The sequence below is a fragment of the Panthera tigris genome, chromosome D4 (assembly GCF_018350195.1).
Source record: "Panthera tigris isolate Pti1 chromosome D4, P.tigris_Pti1_mat1.1, whole genome shotgun sequence".
Lineage (NCBI taxonomy): Eukaryota > Metazoa > Chordata > Mammalia > Carnivora > Felidae > Panthera > Panthera tigris.
The window spans coordinates 60,762,712-60,786,766 of record NC_056672.1 but is presented as its reverse complement, the minus strand read 5'-3'; the positions used below and the strand labels follow the sequence as shown (position 1 = coordinate 60,786,766).

Below are 24,055 nucleotides of genomic sequence, written 5' to 3'. Positions count from 1 at the left end.
GATGGGGGGAGAGAATCCCAAACAGGCTCTGTGCTGTCAGTGCAGAGCCGGACGTGACAGCATGACCTGAGCCAAATCAAGAGTCAGACACTTAACTGACTGAGTCACCCAGGTGCCCCTCCATCAGTAATGAAGAAATCCTGAAAGTCCCACATGTTCTGGGTCCTCGAGGCTCCCAGTGGGTTTTGATGGAGGCAAAATGTTTGGGGGATCTCCAGGCCCTTTCAGAGGGGAGCTGTAGGAGCCAAGCTCTCCAACATGCATGAATGGTGAACTGTGTCTTCTCCCACAAGAGCCACTGTGCGGCATGGACCACATTGGGTAGGAGGCTGTCTCCAAAGGGTGATTCTTAGAAACCCTGAGCCTGAGTGGGACTGGCCGGTCTCTCATATGCATATGCACGAGGAGCATTTTTCACATTCCCCCCAACCTTCCCATGCTAATGCTACCCCACACACTGATTCCTGGAAAGGTAAATGCAGATCGAGAGGGGAAAGCTTCTTGCAGCCATGAACACATACACACAGCTATTCATTCATCTAGCATTCACTGAGTACCTGCTGTCCAGAAGGCACTATTCTAGGTGCTGGAGATCCAGCAGTGACAGACAAACAAGTTCCTTCCCTCATGGAACTGACAGTCCTAGCACAAGAGCTTCGGAGCGCAGTAATTTTCATCTTGTCAACAACAACAAAAATATTAATAACCCCTTCCACACACAAGTGCATTAGGCATTTGCAGATGGAGAAAATGTTTATGCAAGAGTGGGTTCTGACACCCACTGCCGTAATTCTGAGCCTCCTCCACAAGTTAGGGACCTCAAATCTATATACAGCATCATCTCCACTCAAGCATCCTACCATCAGGGAGAGGGGACCCTATTCCTGACTATCTGGGTCTAGCCAAAGAGCCCCCCAGAGCTTGGAAACGTAATTAAAGCCTCCTGCTTTATCTCTAAAAACCCTCAACTTTTGCACTCCACTCCATAATATATGCGTGCTGTTCCTTTTAGTATAAAATGTTCTAAATTATTCCCCAGTTATTACTGGACTTCCCACCCCACCCCAAGTTACCAACCTCTGAGTAAAGTGGATGCAGAAAATAAACAATGTGGCTTTGCATGCCACAGTCACACAGCCATGGACCATGAGCACAGCCAGTTTGAGAAGGTCTCTAGGGGAATGGCCTAGACAGGAGGGGGTAACCCATCATCTATATCCCACCATTAAAAAAATTTTTTTGACATTTATTTATTTTTGAGAGACAGAGAAGGAATGGGAAAGGGGAAGAGAGAGAGGAAGACACAGAATCCGAAACAGGCTCCAGGCTCTGAGCTGTCAGCACAGAGCCCAATACCGGGCTCAAACTCACAAACTGTGAGATCATGACCTGAGCTGAAGTCGGCCGCTTAACTGACTGAGCCACTCAGATGCCCCGGTATATCCCACCATTTTTAAAGAAGTTACTCTCTTGCATAAACACTTCTAAAAGTTTCCCACCAGAGTTATTTACTTCCAAGATCTTGTTTCTGTTCCATGGGGAGAGAATTAATTCTGCATTGTGTGTTTATGGACGCACGTTCGGAATACAGAGATCCAGAGAGAGACAGAAATCAAAAGAGATAATATCATATCTGGATGGGCTTACAGCTGGTCCAATCCCTTCATTTCATAGACAGGAAGAAGCTTTTCAAAGCCAAGGCTAACTGGAGTCTAACTGCAGAGGGCAATTCTTAGAATCCTTTCCCCATGTGACATTCATGGCCTGTTGGTGAGGCAGCTGTGACAGGCTCCGGGTGGCCGAGGCTCTGGGTGGCTCTCACTCCAGCCCTGCTCCCCTATCATTTTGCAGCAAATCTCTTAAATGCACTTCTCCTGTGCAAGAAAGAGATGGAGACCCCAGACCCCCCTCCCTAGAGCAGTTCGCTCTCTGCAATTAGAGGCACCAGCAGGGCAGGAGGCAGGACCCAGAGGCCCCTAGCCCATGGATCCTGGGCTATGAGCACTGCATGGGACCCATGGGACTGAGGGAAGCCAAGATGTTGGCCCCACTGGAGGCCAGGTGTGGGGAAACAGTTTCTGGATGGAGGTTCTGTGTTCATCTCCAGACCCCCCACAACCTCCCCTCCCACACCACGCTCAGGCTGCACACAGGCTGCTGTTTCCCCCCTCTCCTCATTCTGATCCCTTGATCTGGAACATTCCAATCCTCTTCCAACCCACCAGCCCCACCCCATTTCCTGGCTAAATTGATTCATCCCTCACATCTCATCTTAAATGTCACTCCTCATGGAGACTTTCCTGACACCCCGGTGCTGATGAGAGTGGCCAGGTCTGTGCTCTCATAGGTCCCTGTACTTCTTCTTAACATTTGTTTACCATCTACATATATTTAGGGGGTTTTCGTACAATTATTTACTTAGTGTCTATGTCCCCCATAGACTGCCGGCTCCCAGAGGGTGGGAACCATGCCTCTCTTGTTCATCATGTGATGCCCAGCACATACCACATTGCCTTGTAGGCCGTCAATGAATATTTATTCAGTAAAAGTGAGTGAACAAATGAATGAATGAAAATCCTACCAGATATGGCAGGCAGGATGGTGAAGTCTAAGGAGGCCTGAAAGTTTACAATTAATTGTATCCCACCCTCCCTCCCACCCTGGCAAAGTTCTTATTTAGCTATATTTCACTTTTCCCCACAACAGAGTATGGCTTTTTATGTCCCGCCAGTGGAAGGTCAATGATTCCAAAGATGAATGGCCTCATCCCAGCCCTCCTATCCTTGGCAAGACGGATTTGCACGTGAATTCTGATCCCTAATGGAATGAATCAGGTATAAGCACTGTGCTCAGAGCTTTGGGGACATGATTTCATGTCCTCATCACAAGAACTCTGAGATGGGTACTATTATTATCTCCCACTCTACAGATGAGGAAACAGAGGCTAGAAGAGGATTCGTAAATCATCCAAAGTCACCAGCTGGTATGTTCAAATCCTAGAACTGCAGCCAGCTCTGTCTGATCCCACAGCCCCAGCACTTAACCACCATGCTACAAAGGCCATGTACACATGCATCCCCCAGCATCGGGTGATTCTAACCTGGGACTTTGCATTTTTTTCCCTTTTTTCTTCCTTCCTTCCTACCTTCCTTCCTTCCTTCCTTCTTTTCTTCCTTCCTTCCTTCCTTCCTTCCTTCCTTCCTTCCTTCCTTCCTTCCTTCCTTCCTTCCTTCTTTCCTTCCCCCTTCCTTCCATCCTTCCTACCTTCCTTCCTTCCTTCTTTCTTTGAGAGAGAGAGAGTGTGAAGGAGGAACAGAGACAGAGGCAGAGAGAGAGCATCCCAAGCAGGCTCCACAATGTCAGCACAGAGCCCGATTCAGTGCTCAATCCCATGAACTGTGGCATCATGACCTGAGCTGAAATCAAAAGTCAGATGCTTAACTGACTGAGCCACCCAGGCACTCCGGGGCCCTGCCTTTCTAACAAGCTCCCAGGTGATGCCAATGTGCTGGTGCAGAGACTGTTTTGAGTAGTAAGTCTATAAAGGGGAAAAGGGGAAAAGGCGAAAGAGGATTTCAGCAGGGCAGGGAGAGTATTCCAGCCCGCAGGTAGGCACTAGCAAATGCTGGGTGAAGGGAACATACTTGTGAAGTTGAGATCAGCAAGTATCTTGATGCGGCTGGAGCCAGGGCATGAAGACGGATAGGAGGGGACAAACAGCCTGGAGCTTCAGCCCAAGGAGAGTGGAATTTCAGGTGCTGTAATGGAACGCATGGAAGGGTTTTTAAGAGGGGGCACGACATGATGGGACCTGTGTTTCAATGAGCCACTCTACTTGCAATGAGTGCTTGAGGACGGAAAGATAGAGGTCCTACCAGCAAGGGAGCAGCTACAACAATCCATTAGAAGACAAGACACAGGACTGACTCTGGGCAGATGGATGCAAGCAGGAGATTAGACACCAGAGACATTGAAAGGGCAAGATCAATTTCTTTAAAACAAAGCTGCAGGACTCTTTCCAGGCACTAACAATTTCTCAGCCAGTCCATGCCCTGGGACAACCACACAGAGCTGGTGGCAGATGTAAAATCAGGTGTGGGGCACCTGGGTGGCTCAGTCGGTTAAGCATCCGACTTTGGCTCAGGTCATGATCTCATGGTTGGTGAGTTCGAGCCCCACACCAGGTTCTGTGCCGACAGCTCAGAGCTTGAAGCCTGCTTCAGATTCTGTCTCCCTCTCTCTCTGTCCCCCCCTCCAACTCATGCTCTGTCTCTCTGTCTCTTTCAAAAATAAATAAGCATTAACAAATTAAAATATAAATAATAAAAATAAAATAAAATAAAATAAGGCGCATACAATTCCAATGAAGTCCCAACAGTACTCTTAGAAATGGGGCTCACCAACCACTTCTTCCAGTCCAACCACACAGTCTCCTTGGTGAGCCAGGCTTTTCCTGTCCTCGTACAGCAAGTGTCTGAGTCTGAGAATGGAAGTGACTCGGCCAAGCTCCCACAGCCGAGCCCAGAATCGAGGAATCTGACCACTAGGTTAGTGCTGTGCATTTTAGAGAACTTGCCCCAGCAGAGAAAATGAACACATTCAGCTGTAATCTGGTATCAGCCCACACTTGCAAATATTAAACAAGCAAAAACATTCCACTTCTCAGACTGGAAGTTTACATTCTAAAAGAAGGGGGGGGGGGAGACCCTGAAATGGAGCCATCTACTCCAGACAGTTAAACCTGAAGTAAAATTAGAAAATGTGTCACATGGAAAAACTCTGCAGTGAGAAATGGTTTCTGCCCCCCTCCCCCCCTTTTTTTTCTTGCTGTGGGAGAGTGAGTAATTTGGCATTTTAACTAGACAGGGGGAGAGGGCAGCTTTGGTCTCTGCTTTGTGCCAAATACACACAGTTGTTGGGCACAGTTCTGTATCCTGACTTGCAGACCGGGATGGAGTGAGGCATCTGCCTAGCAACCAGACGAACGGGGATGAGGGCCACTGAGTTCAATTATTTTCCCCAAGTGCCACAGCATTTGGCCATCTGAACTCAGGCATCCTATAATATTCATGCTAACAGTGCTTTTAAGGGTTCACCTGCTCTAACCCTTTCACTTCTCGGATGGGAAGCCGAGGCCCATAAAGAGGCAGAGAGCTAAGACAAAAGAAGAACAGGGGAACATCAAAGCTGAGCCTTTGGGAAAGTTTCTTCCGTGCCTCCCCCACAGTTGCCATACTTGCCTCCTGAATCTAGGGGAACCCCTCATGGCTGATGGTAACCTGAATGTACCAGGCTGCCATCAGGTTATTCGTTTAGTGAGCGTTGCCTGAGTACCTGCCAGGGGCCAGGCATGGAGCTAGGTACTGGGGGTACAGGGGATAGAATGTCCCCAGTTTAGACTTTTGAGGTGGCCCTCCCCCAGATTCCAGCTACTTTGGAGTTTGTGTGGTTTGAGGTCAGGCTATGAAGAGGAATATTCTGGGAGACGAAGCCAGAACACCACATCGGTGGGACATCCAGGGTCTCAAATGCCATGCTAAGAAGTGCTGTAATCCTTTTCTATGGCTGCTATAAGAGATCACCCCAAATTTAGTGACTTATATTAACAAAAGCTTATTATCTTACAGTTCTGTAGGTTAGAAGTCCAACACAGATCTTATTTGGATAAAAAGCAAGGTATCAACAGACTGTGCTCCTTTCTGGAAGCTTCAAGGGAAAATCCATTTCTTGCCTTCTCCAGCTTCTAGAAGCCACCTGTGTTCTTTGGCTCATAGCCCCTTCCTGCATCTTAACACCAGCAAAAAAAGCCGGTCAAGTTCTCACGTTGCATCTCTCTGCCCTCCTCTCCTGCCCACCCCCTTCCATTCTTAAGGACCCTTGTGATTACATTGGCCCATCTGGATAGTTGAGGATCCTCACCCTCTTTTAAGATCAACTGATTACCAAGCAGAATTCCATCTGCAGTCCGAGTTCTCCTATGCCATGTGACCTCATCTAGTCACAGGCTCTGGAGATTAGGACGTAGACACCTTTGGAGGGCCATGACTGCCTACCACAGGTGGTCAGCATGGGAAGATGACAGAGGGTTTTCAGCACAGGTAACATAATCAGAGTTGGTTTTGCAGTGCTGCTCAAACTGTAACGTGCATGTGAATCACCGGGGATCTTGTTAAAATGCAGATACTGATTTACTGGGCCTGTAGATGAGACTGGAGATGCTGCGTTTTTACCAACATCCCCCACGATGCTGATGCTGCCGGTACATCTGAGTAGCAAGAAGCCAGAAGGCTACTGTCGCCGCAGTTGGGGGGCGGTGCATTGTCGGGTGGAGGGAGACAGACCCGTGTGCTGAAAATAAAGACAAAAGAAGCCAACTGCTACGATGTACGGCTGGGAGGGGAGAAGCAGCTGGCTGACCCAACTTCAGATGGAGTTGTGTGTATGATGCCACTGACACTGCATGAACTTAGGTTCGGTTTGTCACCAGCTTTTGGGCTCTCTAGACTTCTATTCTAGAACAGTTATAACTTTCCAGCACCCAAAAGAATACCTTCATTTTTCTTCTGTGACATGCATGCTATCCCTGACATATCTGTTATATCCAGTCCCTGCTCTCACGCCCACTCTGGTCCCCACACCATCCATCGCAGCAGAGGGCTGCGGGTGGTCTTTCAGCAGGGCTGGAGGCACACACAGACTTCGCTATGGTCAAGGGTTCATAATGCTGGGTTTTCACTAAGATCTCCACAGTCCCAGGCTTTGAATGACTCATTCATTAATGTATTCAAATGCTCATTGTGTCCGTTTGGTGCCATGTCAGATGCTGAGGAAACATGGATAAATAAAATAGGGTTCCCACCCTCAGGGAACCCACAGACATGTGGGAGCAGGGAAGGAAGGAGGTATTGAATGGGTCCCCAATTACAGGCCCAAGGCTTACCTTGTTAGTCTTCATAGTAGGAATTATTGACCCAATTTACAGGTAGGGATGATAAGGGAAAGGGAGGTCACTCAATGGGAAGTAGCAGAGTTGAGATTTGAACTCAGGACCCAGGCTCCCAGAGCTCCTATGCCTGAGCTACACCCCCTGAAGGTCCCTCTGGGATCCAGTGCGAGCTCTGTCACTCACATGTGTTGCAACCACAGACAGGTACTTTCGTCTCTGGGAGTCGGGATTACCACCTCTGAAAGGGGGCCCTTGGACTGCATGGTTTGTTCTCAACCCTGGCTGCACCCTTGAATCACACCAGGAGCTTTTCAAACCCACCAACGACTAGACTTCACCCCAGGGGAATTCAGAATCCTGGAAGTGGGGAAGGCTGGGCATCACATCATTCTGAATCTCCAAGTGATTCTAAGGTGCAGCCAGGGTTGAGAACCACCAAGGTCCTTGAACATGACCTCTGGAACTCCAATTTCCTGAAGAATCCTCTTCTCTTCCAGCCCTTACAAGGCATGTGCAAAATGAATGAATGAAGCAGGAGGGGAAAAGGGAGGAAGGATTCCCGACTCCATTCAACTAAGGACGATATGAGGCAGTAATGCAGCACTGTCTTCTTACCTGCTGTCCTTTTCTCCTTTTGGATTAGAGAAACAGCAGCAGCAGATAAAGGAGGGGTGAGCCAGTCTTGTGTGTTGCTGCGGGAAGTGCAAATTACTATCACCTTCCCAAAGAATGCAACAGAAGCTTTCAAAATGGGCATGCATTGGGCCAACAATTTGTTTTAGGAATTTATGTTCGGAAATAACTGCAGAAAAGGTCAAATCCAGAGCTACAAGAGTAGGGTCATCATGATAGTGTTTATAACAGTGAACAGCCAGAAATAGTCTGAAGGCATATAAGGGGGCTAGTTTAATTATGGGGCATACGTACAATGAAATATTATTTAAATTACAAAGGATGTTAGGAAATAATATTTAGTGTCCCAGAGGAAGTGTTTAGATGATTACTAAGGAAAAAAATGCCGAGCAACACAACACAATGTTGACAGAATGATCTATTCTTTTATAACGTATGTGCATATTTCAGCAAATTACTTTGAAAAACTGTCCACCAAATGCCAGCAGCATCTGTCTCTGAGTCGTGAGATAATATGTGACATTTATGAACTCTTTTCACCCCCTAGGTTTTTACAATGACTATTTTTTTTTACTCTCAATTTTTTTTTTAACATTATTGAAAAAATAAGTCTCCTCTTGCAAAGGCTGCTTCCCTCCCCCTGCCTGCCCCATCTTCTGGGGGAAATAGACACCCCTACTTTGGAGTGCTGAGGCTTGCTTGCACCTCCATTAGGACACACAGGATCAGTTCCCCAGCATTTAAGCCAGCTGTTGCTGCACACTGGTCTCTACTACTGAACCAGTAGTCAGTTCTGCTGAGTCCCTCTAGGACGGGTGCTCAGTCCAATGCATCTTTTTAGTCACCCACCACCCACCCCAGAGGGTCTCAGAGAGAGCAGGCGGCCAGGAAATACGGGAAGAAGACAGAAATCCATATATCTACAAATGTATATATCTCTATAGTAGCCAGAACACAGAACAGGGAAGTTTTTCAAAGACTTTAGCAGATGTTTGCTTTGTGAAAAGACTAGTTGAAAAAGCCCTCCTGGGGGCGCCTGGGTGGCTTGGTCAGTTAAGCATCCGACTTTGGCTCAGGTCATGATCTCACGGTCTGTGAGTTCGAGCCCCGCGTCGGGCTCTGTGCTGACAGCTCAGAGCCTGGAGCCTGTTTCAGATTCTGTGTCTCCCTCTCTCTCTGTCCCTCCCCTGTTCATGCTCTGTCTCTCTCTGTCTCAAAAATAAAATAAAAAAACGTTAAAAAAAAAAAAGAAAAAGCCCTCCTGGTGGTAGATGGGGCTTTTAAGCTGGGCCCCATTTGAGTGCCTCAGTGATGGAAGGATGACTCCTGGAGAGGCTTAAGGCAGGGCTACTCCCTGCACAGCAGACTCTAGCTAAGCTCCTCCAAACCCAGGAAGAGGCCCCCTAATACCTGAACTCAGGGATCCTGCTCATGTGAGGGAGATATGCGGACCCTCAGAACAGATTTCTTCCCTGTCCAATCTTAAGTCATCCATGCCATGCAACAAGTGCAAAAATGAACTGGGTTGGATAAAACTGGTTCGGTTTGGGTTGGCTTGGGTTGGGTTGGGTTGAGGTGGGTTGTACTAGATTAGGTTGCATTGAGTTAAATTGAGTTCTGATGGGGATAAGGGGTGGGCTGCACTCATTAGGTGACCCCAGCCTCATAACTCCCTCATTAAATCTTGCCCAATAATAGGTCTGGACCTTCTCCCAGGTTCTGCTCTAACCATAGACTTTTTCTCTCTTGAGTTGGGATGGAACAGAGGAAGGTGGTCAGCCAGCAAACCTGCTCCTCCCAACGCCTCTGATGCATCTCAGCTCCTCTGGGCTCTGTGTCGACAGCAGCAGCTCAGGCTCCATGATCTGCTGCTCTGACTTTGAAGCCTTATTTGCCATCCATTCTCCTTATTGCACATTAGCATCTTCAACTGAATCTCACTGTAAGATTTCTTCCTCTTTGATAACCCTCACCTGCTCACCACCTCGCCAACACTCCCAGTATCCAATTGTATCATGAAAAACCTGGGTGATAAATCAGTCTGTACTAAAAAATGTATGGCTTAGTGAACGAGACAGGGGTGACTTCCTTTACCAGATTTTAAAATATATTACGAAGCAACAATTATCAGGGCTCCTGGATGGCTAGGTCGGTGGAGCCTCCGACTCTTGACTCAGCTCAGGTCATGATCTCACAGTTTGTTGGGCTCCACACTGACAGCGCAGAACCTGCTTGGGATTCTTTCTCTCTCTCTCTCTCTCTCTCTCTCTCTCTCTCTCTTTCTCTCTCTCTCTTTGCCACTGCCCCCAAAATAAATAAACATTTTTTAAAGCAATGATCATGAAGACCATGTGGGATTTAAAAAACACGCACATGCATAGGTACAGGGAAGTGACCAAAGTAGAGGTTTGAGAAAAATTTTTTGACCATTAAAGAAACAAACGTATATGACGACAACCAGAAGCAACATGATAATTGGTTAATAGCTCACATCTTAATTAGTGTTTTGGAGAATCCTGAGTACCATTTTGAAAAAAAAACAAAAAACAAAAAACTGACCAGATTATACCCTATGTAATCTATGTAATTTACCTAATTTATGGTCCGTTTTAAGTAGGTCAAGCTATAGACATTAAAGGAAACCTTGAAAACAAACTCATATATTTAGCTAGCAGAGAAAAGATAAGTGTACAACTCTGGACAAAATGGAGGCCACTAGGAATAAGATGAGTGGGGATAAACAGGAAAACAAGTTGTTTATGCAATTAGATGTAATGAAAATAAAGAGCAAAGTAACATAAGCATAAATTCCTAACTAGTTATTAAAGTCACTAAAGGAGAAAAACCTAAAAGCCCCATAATGTACCCTCATTACTCAGCCACGGTCACCCCCAGAGTTGGCAGAGCTGTGGAAGAATCGAGACGAATGACAATCCACAGATGATATGGTAAATTGGCGCGTTCTCTCCAGACCACAACCTGGACCTACCCATTCACTCCCTCTTTGATTCACTGAAAGAGTTTTCTGAATGCTTGCTCAGGCATTCTGGGATTCAGAGTTGGAAAGACCTAGTCCTGCCTCTTGGAGCTTCCCATGTAGCATGGGAGGCAAACGAATCATCAGTGGTCACGGTCCGGTCTGAGAAGCCCTGGGACCAAGGGACGAGTGGATAAACAGTGTTAGCCCCAAGGAAAAACACCCAACATGCCAGGCAGAAGAGGGCTTCCCAGAGAGGATGCTTAAAGGGTGAATGGGGGGTTGCCAGGTGGACAGGAAGAAAGGCATTCTCTCAAAGAGTGACCAGCCTATGCAGAGATGCAGAGGTGAGACATCGCATGTCTCATTCTGCAAGCTACCGGTGGTTTGGAGTGAGCCCAAGTCAAGAGGGGCTCTGTGTGGCTGGAGACCGGGAAGCCACAAAGGGCCCTCTGCGGCAAGGAGCATGACCCCCATCTTAGGTAGAGTGAGAATCCAGTGAGAGCAATTAAAGGAGGAAGGAAAATGATTAAATTTGTATCTAAGAGAGATCTATCTAAATATGCAAGAAACGTGCAACTACTTCTGTTCTTTGATGGGAAAGTAAGTCTGGGGTAATCTAGTCAAAAATAATAATAATAACCTAAAAAGAAAACAAAGATCATTTGTCAGAAGATGGTCCCAGCAGCTCTGTTTATAATAATGACAAAAGAGCCAAAGTCCAAGTGGCCAACCGTGGACAAATGAGGCATGACCCACACCCTCAAGGTGCTCCCATGGTAAAGAGAGAGAAATAAACATACTGACAGTACAGGGGGACAATGCTGGTGCTGGAAGAGAGAGATGAGGGAATGGGGAGTTGATGAGAAAGCTTGGCCAGAGAGATGCCTCTTCCAGAGCGCCATTTAAGCTGGGAGGTAGAATTAGGCCTTAAAGAGAGACAGAAGGTAAGAAAGTATACTCCAGACAGGGAGATTAGTTCACATCATGTGCAAAGCTGAAGAGACTACAAAATCCCAGCACTGCATGGGAAGCTGTGGCTGGTTCAGTGTGCCAGGAGCTTTCAGCCTGCACTCTGCTGTAAAACACACGCACGGCACAGGATGATACCGCAGGAATTCCCCACTTTATACAAAACCAACAAGTTTACCCAGTAATTAAAACACTATAATCATTTATATTCATTGTAATTTCTAATGGCACGTCAGCAACAGTAGCTCACTACAGGCCAGGGCACAGGTAAGGCAGAGGCCAGAGATGGGGGGTCTCAGGTGTGATTCCTACCCGCTTTGCTCTCCTTCAGGAAAGCATATCAGACGGCCATGAGCAAGAGTGAGATGATCTGAGGAAAAACCCAAACTGGCTATGATTAGCATTCAGATTTGCCCCAAAGAAGATTTACAAATGGTCAAAAAGCACATGAAAAGATGCTCAATATCATTAGTCATCAGGGAAATGCAAATCAAAACAATGAGGGACCACTTCATACCTACTAAGATGACTGTAATTATAAAAAGTGTTGGCAAGGATGTGAAAAAAATCAGAGCCTTTGTAAACTGCTGGTGGGAATGTGAAGTGGTACAGCCACTGTGGAAAGGAGTTTGGGAATTTCTAAAAAAAAAAAAAAAAAAAAAATCTAAGCATGTACTTACCCTGTGACCCAGCAGTTCTGCTAAGTATATATACCCAAATTAATGAAAAGAAGTACTCAAATACTTGTATCAAATGTTCATAACAGCGCTATTCACAAGAGCTAAAAGGAGGAAACAAATCAACATCCCCATCAACGAAAGAATGGATAAACGAATTGTAGTATATCTATTCAGTGGAATATTACTCAGCCATTAAAAGGAATGAAGTACTGACACTTGCTAAAAAATGGATGAATCTCAAAAACGTTAAGCTAAGTGAAAGAAGCCAGACACAAAAGGCACATACTTTATGATGCCATTTACATGAAAGATCCAGAATAGGTAAATCCATAGAGACAGAGAGCAGTTTAGTGGTTCCCAGGGGCTAATAGGATGAGGATGGGGGCCATGGGGAGTGACCACTTCATGGAAATAATGTTTTTCACTCTTTGGAGAGATGAACATGCTTTGGAACCAGACAGAAGTGACAGCTGTACAACAGTTTGAATGGACCGACTGCCACTGAATTGTACACGTGAAAATGGCTAGTTTTGTTATGTGAATTTTACCTCAATAAAAAAGTCAACCAGGATAACCAGATGTCCGATAAATATATGAAAAGGTAATCAACTTAAATATCAGGAAAATATAAATTAAGACTATAGTAAGGGGTATCTGGGTGGTTCAGTTGACTTTTATCTGATTTTTGATTTCGGCTCAGGTCATGATCTTGTGGTTCATGAGTTCAAGCTCCACACTGGGCTCTGTGCTGACGGCGTGGAGCCTGCTTGGGATTCTCTCTCTGACCTTCTCTCTCTGCCCCTCCCACATGCTCTCTCTCTCTACCTCAAAATAAGTAAGTGGAATTGAAATAAAATCTTTTTTTTAAAAAAACACTACAGTAAGATTCTACTATGTACTCATTAGAAGGGCTGAAATTCAGCCCAGTGACAAGATCAAGTGCTGGTGAGGATTTGAAGAAATGGGGACTCTTATACCCAGTGGGTGACCATGCACCTCAGTACCACCATATGTAAGATGGTCTGGCACTGTCTGTTCAGTTGAAGGATGAACACACCCTGTTACCCAGCACCCCACTCCTAGACACAGAACCAACAGGGGTATGTGCACATGTGCACCAAGAGACATGTACAAGAATGTTCGCAAACCCACCACTGTCTCTGCCAAAATGGAAACAACCCAAATATTGGAGACAAATGAATAGATGATGTACAGTATGTTAACACAGTAGAAAATTATACAGCAACAAAGATGAATTAACTACAGCCACACACAACAGTATAGACAAATCTGAAAACTGAATATCCAGTGAAATAAGCCATGTATAAAGTTCAAATTCAAGTGGAACTGTAGAATCTGGGGAAACATGCTTAGGTACTAAAGTTATTTCTAAAGAATAAGGAAGCAATCACCATAAAAGTCAAGGTGATGGTTACCTCTGAGGGCAAGGAGGGAACAGTCACATCCAAGGGGCACAAGCTTCTGGGGCTCTCCTATTCTTGACCCGGGTTATGTGGCTGTTTGCTCTGTGATAAACACTTGGGCTGTAATTTTTGTGTGCACTTTTCTGAATGGATATTATATTTCACAATAAAACAGTATAAAGAAAAGTAAATAATTTGCACATATCAGGATTTTATTAACAGGAACAAATACCTTGTGAAACCGCTGCCCTTGTCCCCTAAAACCACCTTCTTATCTGCTAAAATAGCAGGTGTTCCAATGACACTGTAACTTTACTAGCTCAGCCATGACACATGAGGGGCACGAGGATCGGTGTAGGGGATAGGGTCCCATTGACAAGGATCTCTTCAAACAGGGCAGGCCAGGAAAAACCCTCTAGAGTTGGGAAGCCTTGAGACTTTGGACCTCGGTTTCCTTATCTGGAGCACAAAGATAACAGTCCCAGTCCCTGCCTCCTGGAGCACTTTTGAAGATTGGATGAATGTAACCCAGACATGCCCACACCTCTGCCTGAGCATATAAAGTGATTTGCTTATAACTGTTGGCCTTATTAAACGGCATGCAAAACTGGGCTTGCAGGAGGATATCTTACATGTCTAAGAGTTTCTGCAGAGGCCCAGAGGGACACTGAATACCCATCAGTTGCAGATGGCCCTCTCGTGGCCCTTTCCAGCTCGTGGCGGTTTCCTGCCACTCCCTTTTAACGCTTTCGATGGGAACAGGGTTTCCTCTGTGTTGTTTCTAACAACTGACTTGACATCAAGGGGAGCCTTCAAACACAGGAGGAGAAAGAAACACCAAAGTCTCTTTGCCCAAAATCTTCTTCCTTTTGGAGGCAGGGGTTGCAGCAAAATTCACGAAAGCCCATGAAATACAGGCCGCCCTCTACCGCTGAGCTGGCAGTGCCCTATATCACATGGGAAATTGCAGCGTTTCGACATGGGGCATGGCGCTGAGAAGCCAGAACTGTGCTCCCTCTGCCCTCTGATCTACAAGAAATGCTAGCCTGGATGTTCCGGTGGGAAAAGTGGCCAGAGGCCAAGGAGACAATGGTCTAGGTTGTCCCAGGCTTTCTCTGGCATACAAAGAGTTAACCCAGGCCACCCCCTCAATCCTCAGTGTCCTTCAAAGGGAGAGAGGTTGCTGCCCCTTCTCCTCAGACACGTATTCTGTCCAGGCTGTGTACTGATCTCCTAAATCCAGGACGGGTGGGACCCTTTGGAGAACACAGTTCTGCAAACTCGGCATGGAGAAAGGGCTGAGGGTGGAAGGACGGGAGCCTAGGATCTGGGCTCCAGTCCTGCCTTTTGGACAGGCCACTTCCTAAGCCTCCTCATCATCAGTGTCCTCTGTAAAAACTGCCTGCATTGCTTTCTAACAGCTATTGCAAGGACCGACCCATAGTTTCTATCGCTTATTTTGTGCCTAGTATGTGCCACAGTGTGGAAAGCGTATTACCTCTAAGACCTCTTTTAATCTTCACAGCATCCCTATGAGGAAAGGTGGTCTAATTATTCCCGGTTTTTGGGGTGAGGAAACTGAGGCACGAAGAGGTGAAATCCATTGCCCGAGGTCACCTAACTCAGCCACGCTTCAAGCCCAGGCAGCCTGAACACAACTTAACCAAAATCTGTTTTAACTCAGACCCTACTAGTCATCCACCCTGCTCTGGGTCCTAGTGAGGAAAGTGAGGCTTGTGGAACAGAAGGGGACCAGATCCCCTGGCTCCCCGCCGGTAGTTCTTCTCATCACCCTGGGCGCCACTGCCCACCATGGATGGGACTCCTTCAGCTAACTCAGGGGTAAGTTAGGCATCGAGGCGATTCAGTCCCGTTATTTCTTGCGCGGCAAAGGCGCCAGGTGTCTCTGCTAGCGATCACGCGGCCGCACCTGTGTGCAGAGCGGGCACCAGACCTGTCCTTACAATGAGCCAGCCGGCACGCAGGACCTGAGCGCGGGCTCCGGGTGAGCTAGAGCTAACTGTTCCCTCGGAGCCGCTGGCGCTGCCCCCGTACTTCCAAAGTCCCTCTGTGCCCACGACTGCAGGGGCCGCGCCCTAGCTGCACAGCGTCCAGACCGCGCGCCACCCGCCCGACGGGTCAGGGACCCCGGTTCGCCCCTCGCATCCCCTTCACCGCCCGGGGAAGCGGCGCCGGGAGCGCCAGTGCGCACAGAGCGGCGAGGACTCCCTTTTATGTCCAGGAATGAGCGCGCACCGCAGGCACGCCCGCCGCCAAAAACCAACTTCCCCGGGGCGCGCGGAGGCAGCCGGGGCCACCCCCGGGCCGGGTCGCTTACCTGTCGCGGAGCGGGTCCGGGTGACAGCGGGGAGAAGCGCGGAGACCGAAAGCAGCAACAGCAGGCGCCAGCACCGTCCGTTCCTCCTGCAAGAAGTGGGGGGCAAGAAGGTGAGGCGGGCGGGAGGGGCGAGGGCCCGGGGCGCGGGGAAGCGAGTCCTACCTTGGCGCCATCTCGCAGGCCCGCCGAACCCCCCGAAGGCACCGTGCGCCCGGCTGAGCGCTGGCCGCCGCTCGCCCTTCCTGCAGCGAACAAAGGCGGCGCTGGGCAGCGGCGGCGGCGGCGGCGGCGGGCAGGCTCCCGGCTCCCGGCCCGCGCCCTGAGTCACCCGCGCTCTGAAACCCGACTCCGCCGCGCCCTGCGCTCGCTCGCGAGCCGCGCCGCGCCCACCTAGGCCGGCGGCGCCGCACTCACGCCCCGGGGGTCCCGGCCGCCGCTGCCGTCCCCACGCCCCTTTCCCCCTTCGACGGACGCGCGCTCCCGGCCGCGGCCGCCACCCCGGGCCGCCTTATGTAACCTTCGAGAAAAGCCTCGTGCCCGCGCCCGTCTGGGTCAGCGGGACTCCTTCCCTCCCGCCCTAACGTCTGTCCCGGTCTGAGCTGCCCCGCGGCCAAAGCACTCTCCTTTCATGGACCAATGGGATTCTCTCAACAGCCCAGGGAGGCTGGAGTCACTGTGATTTCCTTAAATGACAAATGAAGAAACTGAGGCTCAGAGAGGCCGGGCGAATATACAAGGGCACACAGAAGGACTGAGCTCCTAACTGCTGTGCCTACCCTGCACGCCTGACACACGAACCCCACGTGAATGCCCAGAAATGGCCCCGTGATATATACAAATCCATGCCGCAAAGATAACCCTAATAAAAAATTGAACGTATCTGGTATTTCCAAGGTTTTCCGCTGTATAACTTGCCTGCCCCACCCCCCTACTCCCAGCATGGGAATGTAAGTTTCAGGAGGGCAAGAAGATAACATTTGTTTTGTTAGCTGGCTAAAACAATACCTGGTGGTAGAAATGCAAATAAACATTGGGTGCATGAAGGTGAGAGTCTGAGGTGAGACACCTCTCCAGGCACGATGATGATGTGGGAGAGGGGAAGCAGTCTCAGCCATCCCTGGTATGTGTGACTATCCCACGGGGAAAGGGCTTAGCACAAGGTCTGGCACTGGCCAACCCCCCACACGGTGGCTCTTTATTATGATTACCAGGCACCACAGAGTAAGGTTTTGGGGTGGGAGGAGGCACCACGGAGGCACAGTTCTGAAGCCTAGCAAGCCCCAGCAATGGCTCTTCCTGACGCACCAAGGAGCCACCGTGGGCCATGGCTCTGTTGTCAGCTCCTGGTTTTCATTTCTAGTAATCTGAGTTAGGGCCCCAGAGATAGGAGGGGATGGATATACTAGCTAACATTTATTGAGTGCTGATTATTTCCCAGACCCTGCGCTAAATGCTTTACAGTTTCCGCCCACTATCAGAAAGTACAGTGGGCCTATGAAATCTTTCATGAGCCAAAGCAGTGTAGAGTGAAGAAGCAATTACCATTAATTTATATGGGAAAAAGTTTTAGCATTCTCAGACCCCCCAAAATTACCCCTCTTAGGTTTTTCTGAAACCTTAGGACACATCTTGCTAATGATGCCCAAAATAACTTGAGATAAAGCACAGATGCTCACAGACACAGTCGAAAGCTACAGCTGAAAGCTGCAGCGGCTTGACGCTGAGATGTCTCCTGGGGCCCATCACACTCTTGGGGTGCTTGCCACATCTTTAACAGCTTGCCCAAAACACTGAACGCTATTTTCGCTTTGCTCCTTTTTTCTGCAACAGTGAAACTGCTCTTCAGATTTCTTTCAGTTACTGAGAACAGGTATTCCCGTGGGTCTTTTGTAAAAGCAAAGTGGCAAAATGGGAACTTTTGGAAAGCAGAAAATACCTATACCTGTGTTACCTCATTTAATCCACACTACAACCCTGGAAAGGCAGTACTGCAATGATCCTCATTTCATGGATGAGGAAGCCGAGGCTTAAAACATGCCCAACCTATGCGTGACAGTTGCCGATACCCATGCTTTCCACCACTCAGTCACCTACCTGCACGAGAACAGCGGGTTAGACCCACTGGAGATGCGCAGCACTCCGGCATGACAGGGTTAATGCCTGCATGGGCAGTGAGGGCTCTGAAAGAGCTCCAGCCCGAGGTCAGGAGCTTGTTTCCCGTCCAGTTCTTGTCTGGGCTACAGAGTAAAGTTGGGCAAATCCTGACATTTTCTGAATTTTTTTTTTATTTCTTCATCTGTATAGCAGACACGATGATCCTGACTTGGGCTGTGGGTCTCTCGATATGCAACTTGCACACCACAGTGCTCTGTTGCTTGTAAATGCTGCACATATCTACAGATCTGGGATTAATGTGAACAGTCTTCAGAACAGGAAGAGAGCAGCACGTCCTGGAGAAAGCTGGAGAGGCTTCAAGAGGAGAGTGAAGTTCACCCAGGCTCTGGGTCTGAGGAGAGTTTGAGGGGGATACATCGGAGGAAGGGGAAGGCAGTACTCAGAGAGATGCACTCTCAAGCAATAAATGGATAAAAATTTCCTGGGTTGCAGAGGGGACTGGTGGGCAGGGAAGTGTTACAGAGCCAAGACCTTCAATGACATGCCAGCTGATGGGTGTGTGCATGTGGACTTGAAATCATGGGTATTCCCTGAGCATTGTGGAGTCCCAGAACATTTACAATGGACAGAGCCCTGCGAAACCTGATCCAGCCACCTCCCTCCTGTCCCCATTTTATTGATGGAGAAACTGAGGCTCAGAAAGGCCATGCAATTTACCAAGTCAAGGGTAAGGGCAGAGACACATAAGAGAAGGAGAAAATAGGTAAGGTCTTGAAATGTTGCAGAAGATCCTTAAAGGTGGTGAATTACCTGTCACAAGAGAGATACACCTCTTAACAAACAAGAGGTCCCTGAGAAGGTAGGAATTATGAACTGGTACTCTGGGATCATGCTGCCTGGCGAATCCTGGCTCCATTCTTTATGAGCTATATGAAATGTGGGCAAATCTGTAAGACGAAGGTGACAATGAGTTTTTCCTATCAGCTCTTGGAAGGATGAAGATGTTCCTGGGATGCAAAGCAGTTATCAGTGTCTGGTGCACAATAATGCTCACTGAATGTTAGCGTCTATAATTGATGGTGGCGCGATTCTGGCAAGGGGCATGTCTGCAAGAGAGGCGAAACCCCAAACCCAGCCTTCAAGAGGCTGAGGCACCAGCAGCCAAAGCAGCCATAGAGCTAGGATGTCCCCATGTGGAATTAACTCACAAGCCAAAGCACATTCTAACAAAATTGTCTGCTTCAGTCTTCTTTCTTCATCGGTTCATATTCTCTGTGAATATGAATTCTCTCCCACGTGCAGCCATTCTTATTTTAGTATGAATCACTAACCATAGGGAATTTGGTCTCTTAGTTCTATATTTCTCTATTGCTTATAAAGTATCACATCAACTGGAAATATAATTGACTTTCTTAGGCCTCAAACTTAGAATATATTTCTACATTGCTTAGAAAGAGCTACATCAACTACAATTGTGTAATAGGTCTATGGTTCTATTGGACTGTTAAAACCAGAAGTTGTGATGAACTGGTGGCCATTGGCTCAATTTGGCCCACAGGTTTTGTTTGGCCTGTCTGGTGACAAGCTCAAAATTAAATTAGTTGGAAATGTTTGCTAATTAAGTGATTTTATTTATTTTATTTTTTTATATATAGAGAGAAAGGGCACAAGTAAGCAAGGGAGAGAGAGAGAATCACAGGAAGGGAAGAGAGAGAGAGGGAGAGAAAGATAGAGAGAAGAAGGGATCACCCAAGCAGGACTCAAGCTTGCCGGAAGCGGGACTTGAGCTCACCTATGTGGGACTCGAGCTTACTTACGGCGAGATCCGATCTGAGCCAAAGTCAGGTGCTTAATGACAGAGCCACCGAGGCGCCTGATAATTAAGTGATTTTACATTCAAGTCTAGATTTCTGGCTTCTTTTTAAATTTTTGGAAAACCTGTCAACACGGGGCCTGAATTCCCTGTGCCAACAGTTGATTGGCATTGAAAAGGGGCTGCTACTTTCAGTTAAGAAAGTGGTCTGCCATTTGCCCTGGTCCCCACCACTCCCTTTTGTTCCTCAGCACCAAGGATATGAATCATTTGCCATCACATGCACTTTTTCTTTCTTATAAAAAAGAGAAGAGTGGAATAGATTGTGTGCTCATGTCTCTGTTAAAAAATGGGTAAAAAAAAAAAAAAGATGTGTATAGATAAACAGGGAGTCAGGTTTCAAAAAACATGTGCAAGAACATATTTCTGCATGTTTACTGTATAAATAAAGTATATCTACCTTGAAAAAAATGAAAACCAAGATGCTATTATGAAACAAACCTTGTCTCCCTCAGGTATGTATGTTACAGGAAGGATGAAGGCATGGCTCCGTTTTGAGTGGTGAGCTTTAATTGTGGTCCCATTTATAGTCCAGGGTCCATACAGATGGTCTCACACTGATGATGGTTTGATTTTTCGACTCTATGATGGTATGAAAGCGACATGCATTCAGTACAAACTGTACCTCAAATTTTGAACTTTGATCTTTTCCTGGGCCGGGGATATACGTTCTGATCCTCTCTCGTGGTCCTGGGCGGCAACAACAAGCTGCAGCTGCCAGCCAGCCAGCGACCACACGGGTAAGGAGCCAATACAGCAAAAAACAAAACAAACAAAACAAAAAACAACAAACAAACAAACAAAAAGAGCCAATACAGCGATAACCATGCTGTACCCATGCAACCACTCTGTTTTTCACTTTCAGGACAGTATTCAATAAGTTACATGAAATATTCAATGCTTCATTATAAAACAGACTCCATGTTAAGATGATTTTGCCCGACTGTAGGCTAACGTAAGTGTTCTGAGCACATTTAAGGTGGGCTAGGCTAAGCTACGATGTTCTGTAGGTGAGATGTATTAAATGCATTTTCGATTTTCAACTTACGATGGGTTTATCAGGACCCATTGTGAGTAGAGGAAGATCTGTATGCATAAGGCAGCAGGTTCCTTTACTATTCTGGCAGGGAGATCCTGTGTGCACATTTCATATTTTGTTGGTTCTGTGTATTGGATAATATCCAGTTCACTGGAATCTTTATTTTTTCCAATTCACTGGAATCTAAAAATGAAGGTCTCCAAAGCACATTTTCTGTACAAATGACTGGAAACAGATGCATGTTAATATTGTTTTTTTTTTTTTAATTTTTAATGTTTATTTATTTTTGAGAGAGAGAGAGGGTCAGAGAGAGAGAGGGAGACACAGAACCCAAAGCAGGCTCCAGGCTCTAAGCTGCCAGCATAGAGCCTAATGAGGGGCTCAAACTCACGAACCGAGAGATCATGACCTGAGCTGAAGACGGATGCTTAACCGTCTGAGCCACCCAGGCTCCCCAAATATTGTTCGTTTTGTACCTACTTCACCTGGAAAGGTGGCCCATGTTCGTAGGCAGTAGGGCTCTCATTTTGGAGTTGGGCCCAGAGCTGAGAACTGTGGGCTCAGGCTGAAGGAAGACAGGGAGGGTGCAGGGCATCCAAATGGTCCCAGCTGCAGGTGTGGGAGGGGTGAGGGCAGGATGCCAAGCAAGGCATTTTGCCTCCTGCCAGACTGTGTTTTGAGGGTTTCAGCAATTTCCTTCCATTCAATATGAAGTGGTAGAAATAGCCAAGAGGAAGCCTCATGTCATACCCAAGCAGGTCTTAAATTGTTTACCACAGCTTCAGTACAATCTGAGAGATTAGGACGTGTGGAGACGTGGGGATCTTATGTCTCGGCTCTTCCAGGACTCAGCTAAATTACCGTGCTGTTCCATTTTCCCATAATCCACCCAAGTGTCCCAGAAAACGCCGTCTCCGAAAACATTCTCCAGACTGTCTCCAGCAGCTGGAAGGGGTACAAAAATCAGTGAGAAGCATCCCAAATTTTGGTTTGGGAAGAAGTTACCAAGCACATAGCACACGTCTTCCTGAACCTGTCTCTTCAGTGAGCAGCTTCCTTGTGGAGCTGTGTGACAGAACGCACACAGGCACCCAAAGCTTGCATCCTCATCTGATTCCACGAGCAGAAAAAGAGGAATAAACTTAGCTAGCTGGCTAGAAAAGAATTTACTAGAGTAACTAAAGAGGGCTGCCTTTCGGGTAATCAAGAGAAAACAATAACAGTTTAAGCCCACCAATGCTTTCCAGGGAGGAACCTTGTTCTGATGAACACCTTGATGTGTTTGGATGTGCAAAGGGGAGCCAAGGGCTGCATAAGAGAAAGAGATGAATTTGAAAATCTGACAGTCCCAAAAGGAAGAGGACGATGAGGGAGAGTGTGTCAGACCCTCTTTGGGGCCACTGTCAGCGCCGGGTCCCTGTCCCCTCTTGCCTTTGTCATCCAGGTGCACTACAGGCAAGGGCCACCACTGCCAGCACCTGCTTCCCTTTACCTGAGTGCTTTCTCTGGCCACTGGAGCCCGCCCTACCCACACAGACCTGAAGTGCTGGGGAATTAACGCCGACCAAGAAAATCTTAACCAGTGACCAGCAGGAACTGGTGAATACAAATGTCAGCTCCCTTTCCCACTTGGTGGGAACCCTTAGGCACCCAGGGTCCCTGTCCAGTGCCCCATGCCCATGCGGAGCACCTCTCACTTCCTGCCCCAGGGCTCCCTATTGGTGCTGGCACATGGCGTGATCCACTCAGCATAAGCAGCCTGCAAGTGATGTGGAAATAACACCCTGAGAAGCAAACATGTTGCCAGAGGAAGCCAACAAACACGTTTCTCCCTACCTCTCCCAGATACACTGTCCCGAGAAAGTCATTTATAAGGCATCTCAGAAGATTGTCTCAGGGGCACCTAGGTGGCTCAGTCGGTTGAGAGACCGACTTTGGCTCAGGTCATGATCTCACGGTTCATGGGTTCGAGCCCCAAGTCAGGCTCTGTGCTGACAGCTCAGAACCTGGAGCCTGCTTCGGATTTGATCTCCCTCTCCCTACCCCTCCCCTGCTCGGGCTCTGTCTCTCTCTCTCAAAAATAAATAAACATTAAAAAAAAAAAAGAAAAAGGTGGTCTCACAACACAGATATCTGTCATTTAATGCATCTTATTGGCCCCTCCTCCTTCCCCTCCTCACTCCCCTTTCCTTCACTTCCTCTCCCTGGGACTATACTCCCTAATGCCAGAGAAGCACCAAAAACTTCTGCCTCAGAACCCAGGGGAAGACGGGGGCGGAGTTTACCTGTCACTCTCACACTCATGTTATCTTCACAGGGTCTCTAGGCAGCTGTCATTTCCATCTCACCAGGTCCAATCAGTGTTATGCTTTCAATGGAGGGAACCAGCGTTGTGATCTGTGGCATGTCAGGATGACAGAGTCCCTGTGGACTATATTACAACCGAGAACAGGAGGGTTAACACGGTCCTGGGGCAAAAATGTAAACATGTAGTACTTTCCTTGCCATATGGAAACAAACTGCTTTCAATTTTCCCCACTGATAGGGATTGTGACTGCCCTTGCCAGGTCACGGTGTGTTTCCAAGTGCCGAAGGTGGTGTTGATATATTCCAGTAAAGATACCACATCTGGAATAGCAGCTGCGATCGAGGCTACCATCTGGCCGAGTTTATGGCAATCCACTATTATCCACCATAATCTGTTTGGCTTTTGCAAGGGCCATGAAAGTGAATTAGCAGAAACAGAATGGGACTCACCAGCCCTGTACCATTTAAGCCTTAATAGTGGGTCTAATCCCTGCAATACTTCCTGGGAGGTGGTATTGCTTCTTACTTACTCTTGAAGATGGAGAAGGGAGGTGGTTTTAAGGACTTCCACTTGACCTTTCTCATCCATCTCCGTAAGTCAAATAGCTTAATACAAGTGTTCTGTCAGAAGCTAAGTATATCTATTCCAATTACATAGTTGAGGCCTAAACAGATCTAGAAGGCACAGGTAAATATGTGAACAGGTAGCCCAGATCCCCATGTCACCTACCACTTTGCACTAAAACTCCTT

General features: G+C 47.5%; 1 protein-coding gene and 1 long non-coding RNA gene across 2 annotated transcripts in view; both read right to left on the bottom strand.

The window, feature by feature from the left end:
* The window catches only part of COL15A1 (collagen type XV alpha 1 chain), a 108,316-nt gene extending 91,979 nt beyond the window's left edge, over positions 1 to 16,337 (bottom strand). The window contains exons 1-2 of the mRNA XM_042963647.1: positions 16,133 to 16,337; positions 15,971 to 16,056 (exon numbers count right to left, since the gene is read on the bottom strand). Of these exons, the coding sequence (XP_042819581.1) occupies positions 15,971 to 16,056; positions 16,133 to 16,143 (97 nt within the window). The 5' untranslated portion in view covers positions 16,144 to 16,337. The remainder of the gene's footprint in view (positions 1 to 15,970; positions 16,057 to 16,132) is intronic.
* Positions 16,338 to 21,383: 5,046 nt separating this feature from the next.
* Positions 21,384 to 24,055, bottom strand: part of LOC122233146 — a 48,752-nt gene continuing 46,080 nt past the window's right edge. The window contains exons 5-6 of the long non-coding RNA XR_006210625.1: positions 23,283 to 23,428; positions 21,384 to 21,942 (exon numbers count right to left, since the gene is read on the bottom strand). This is a non-coding gene — a long non-coding RNA (uncharacterized LOC122233146). The remainder of the gene's footprint in view (positions 21,943 to 23,282; positions 23,429 to 24,055) is intronic.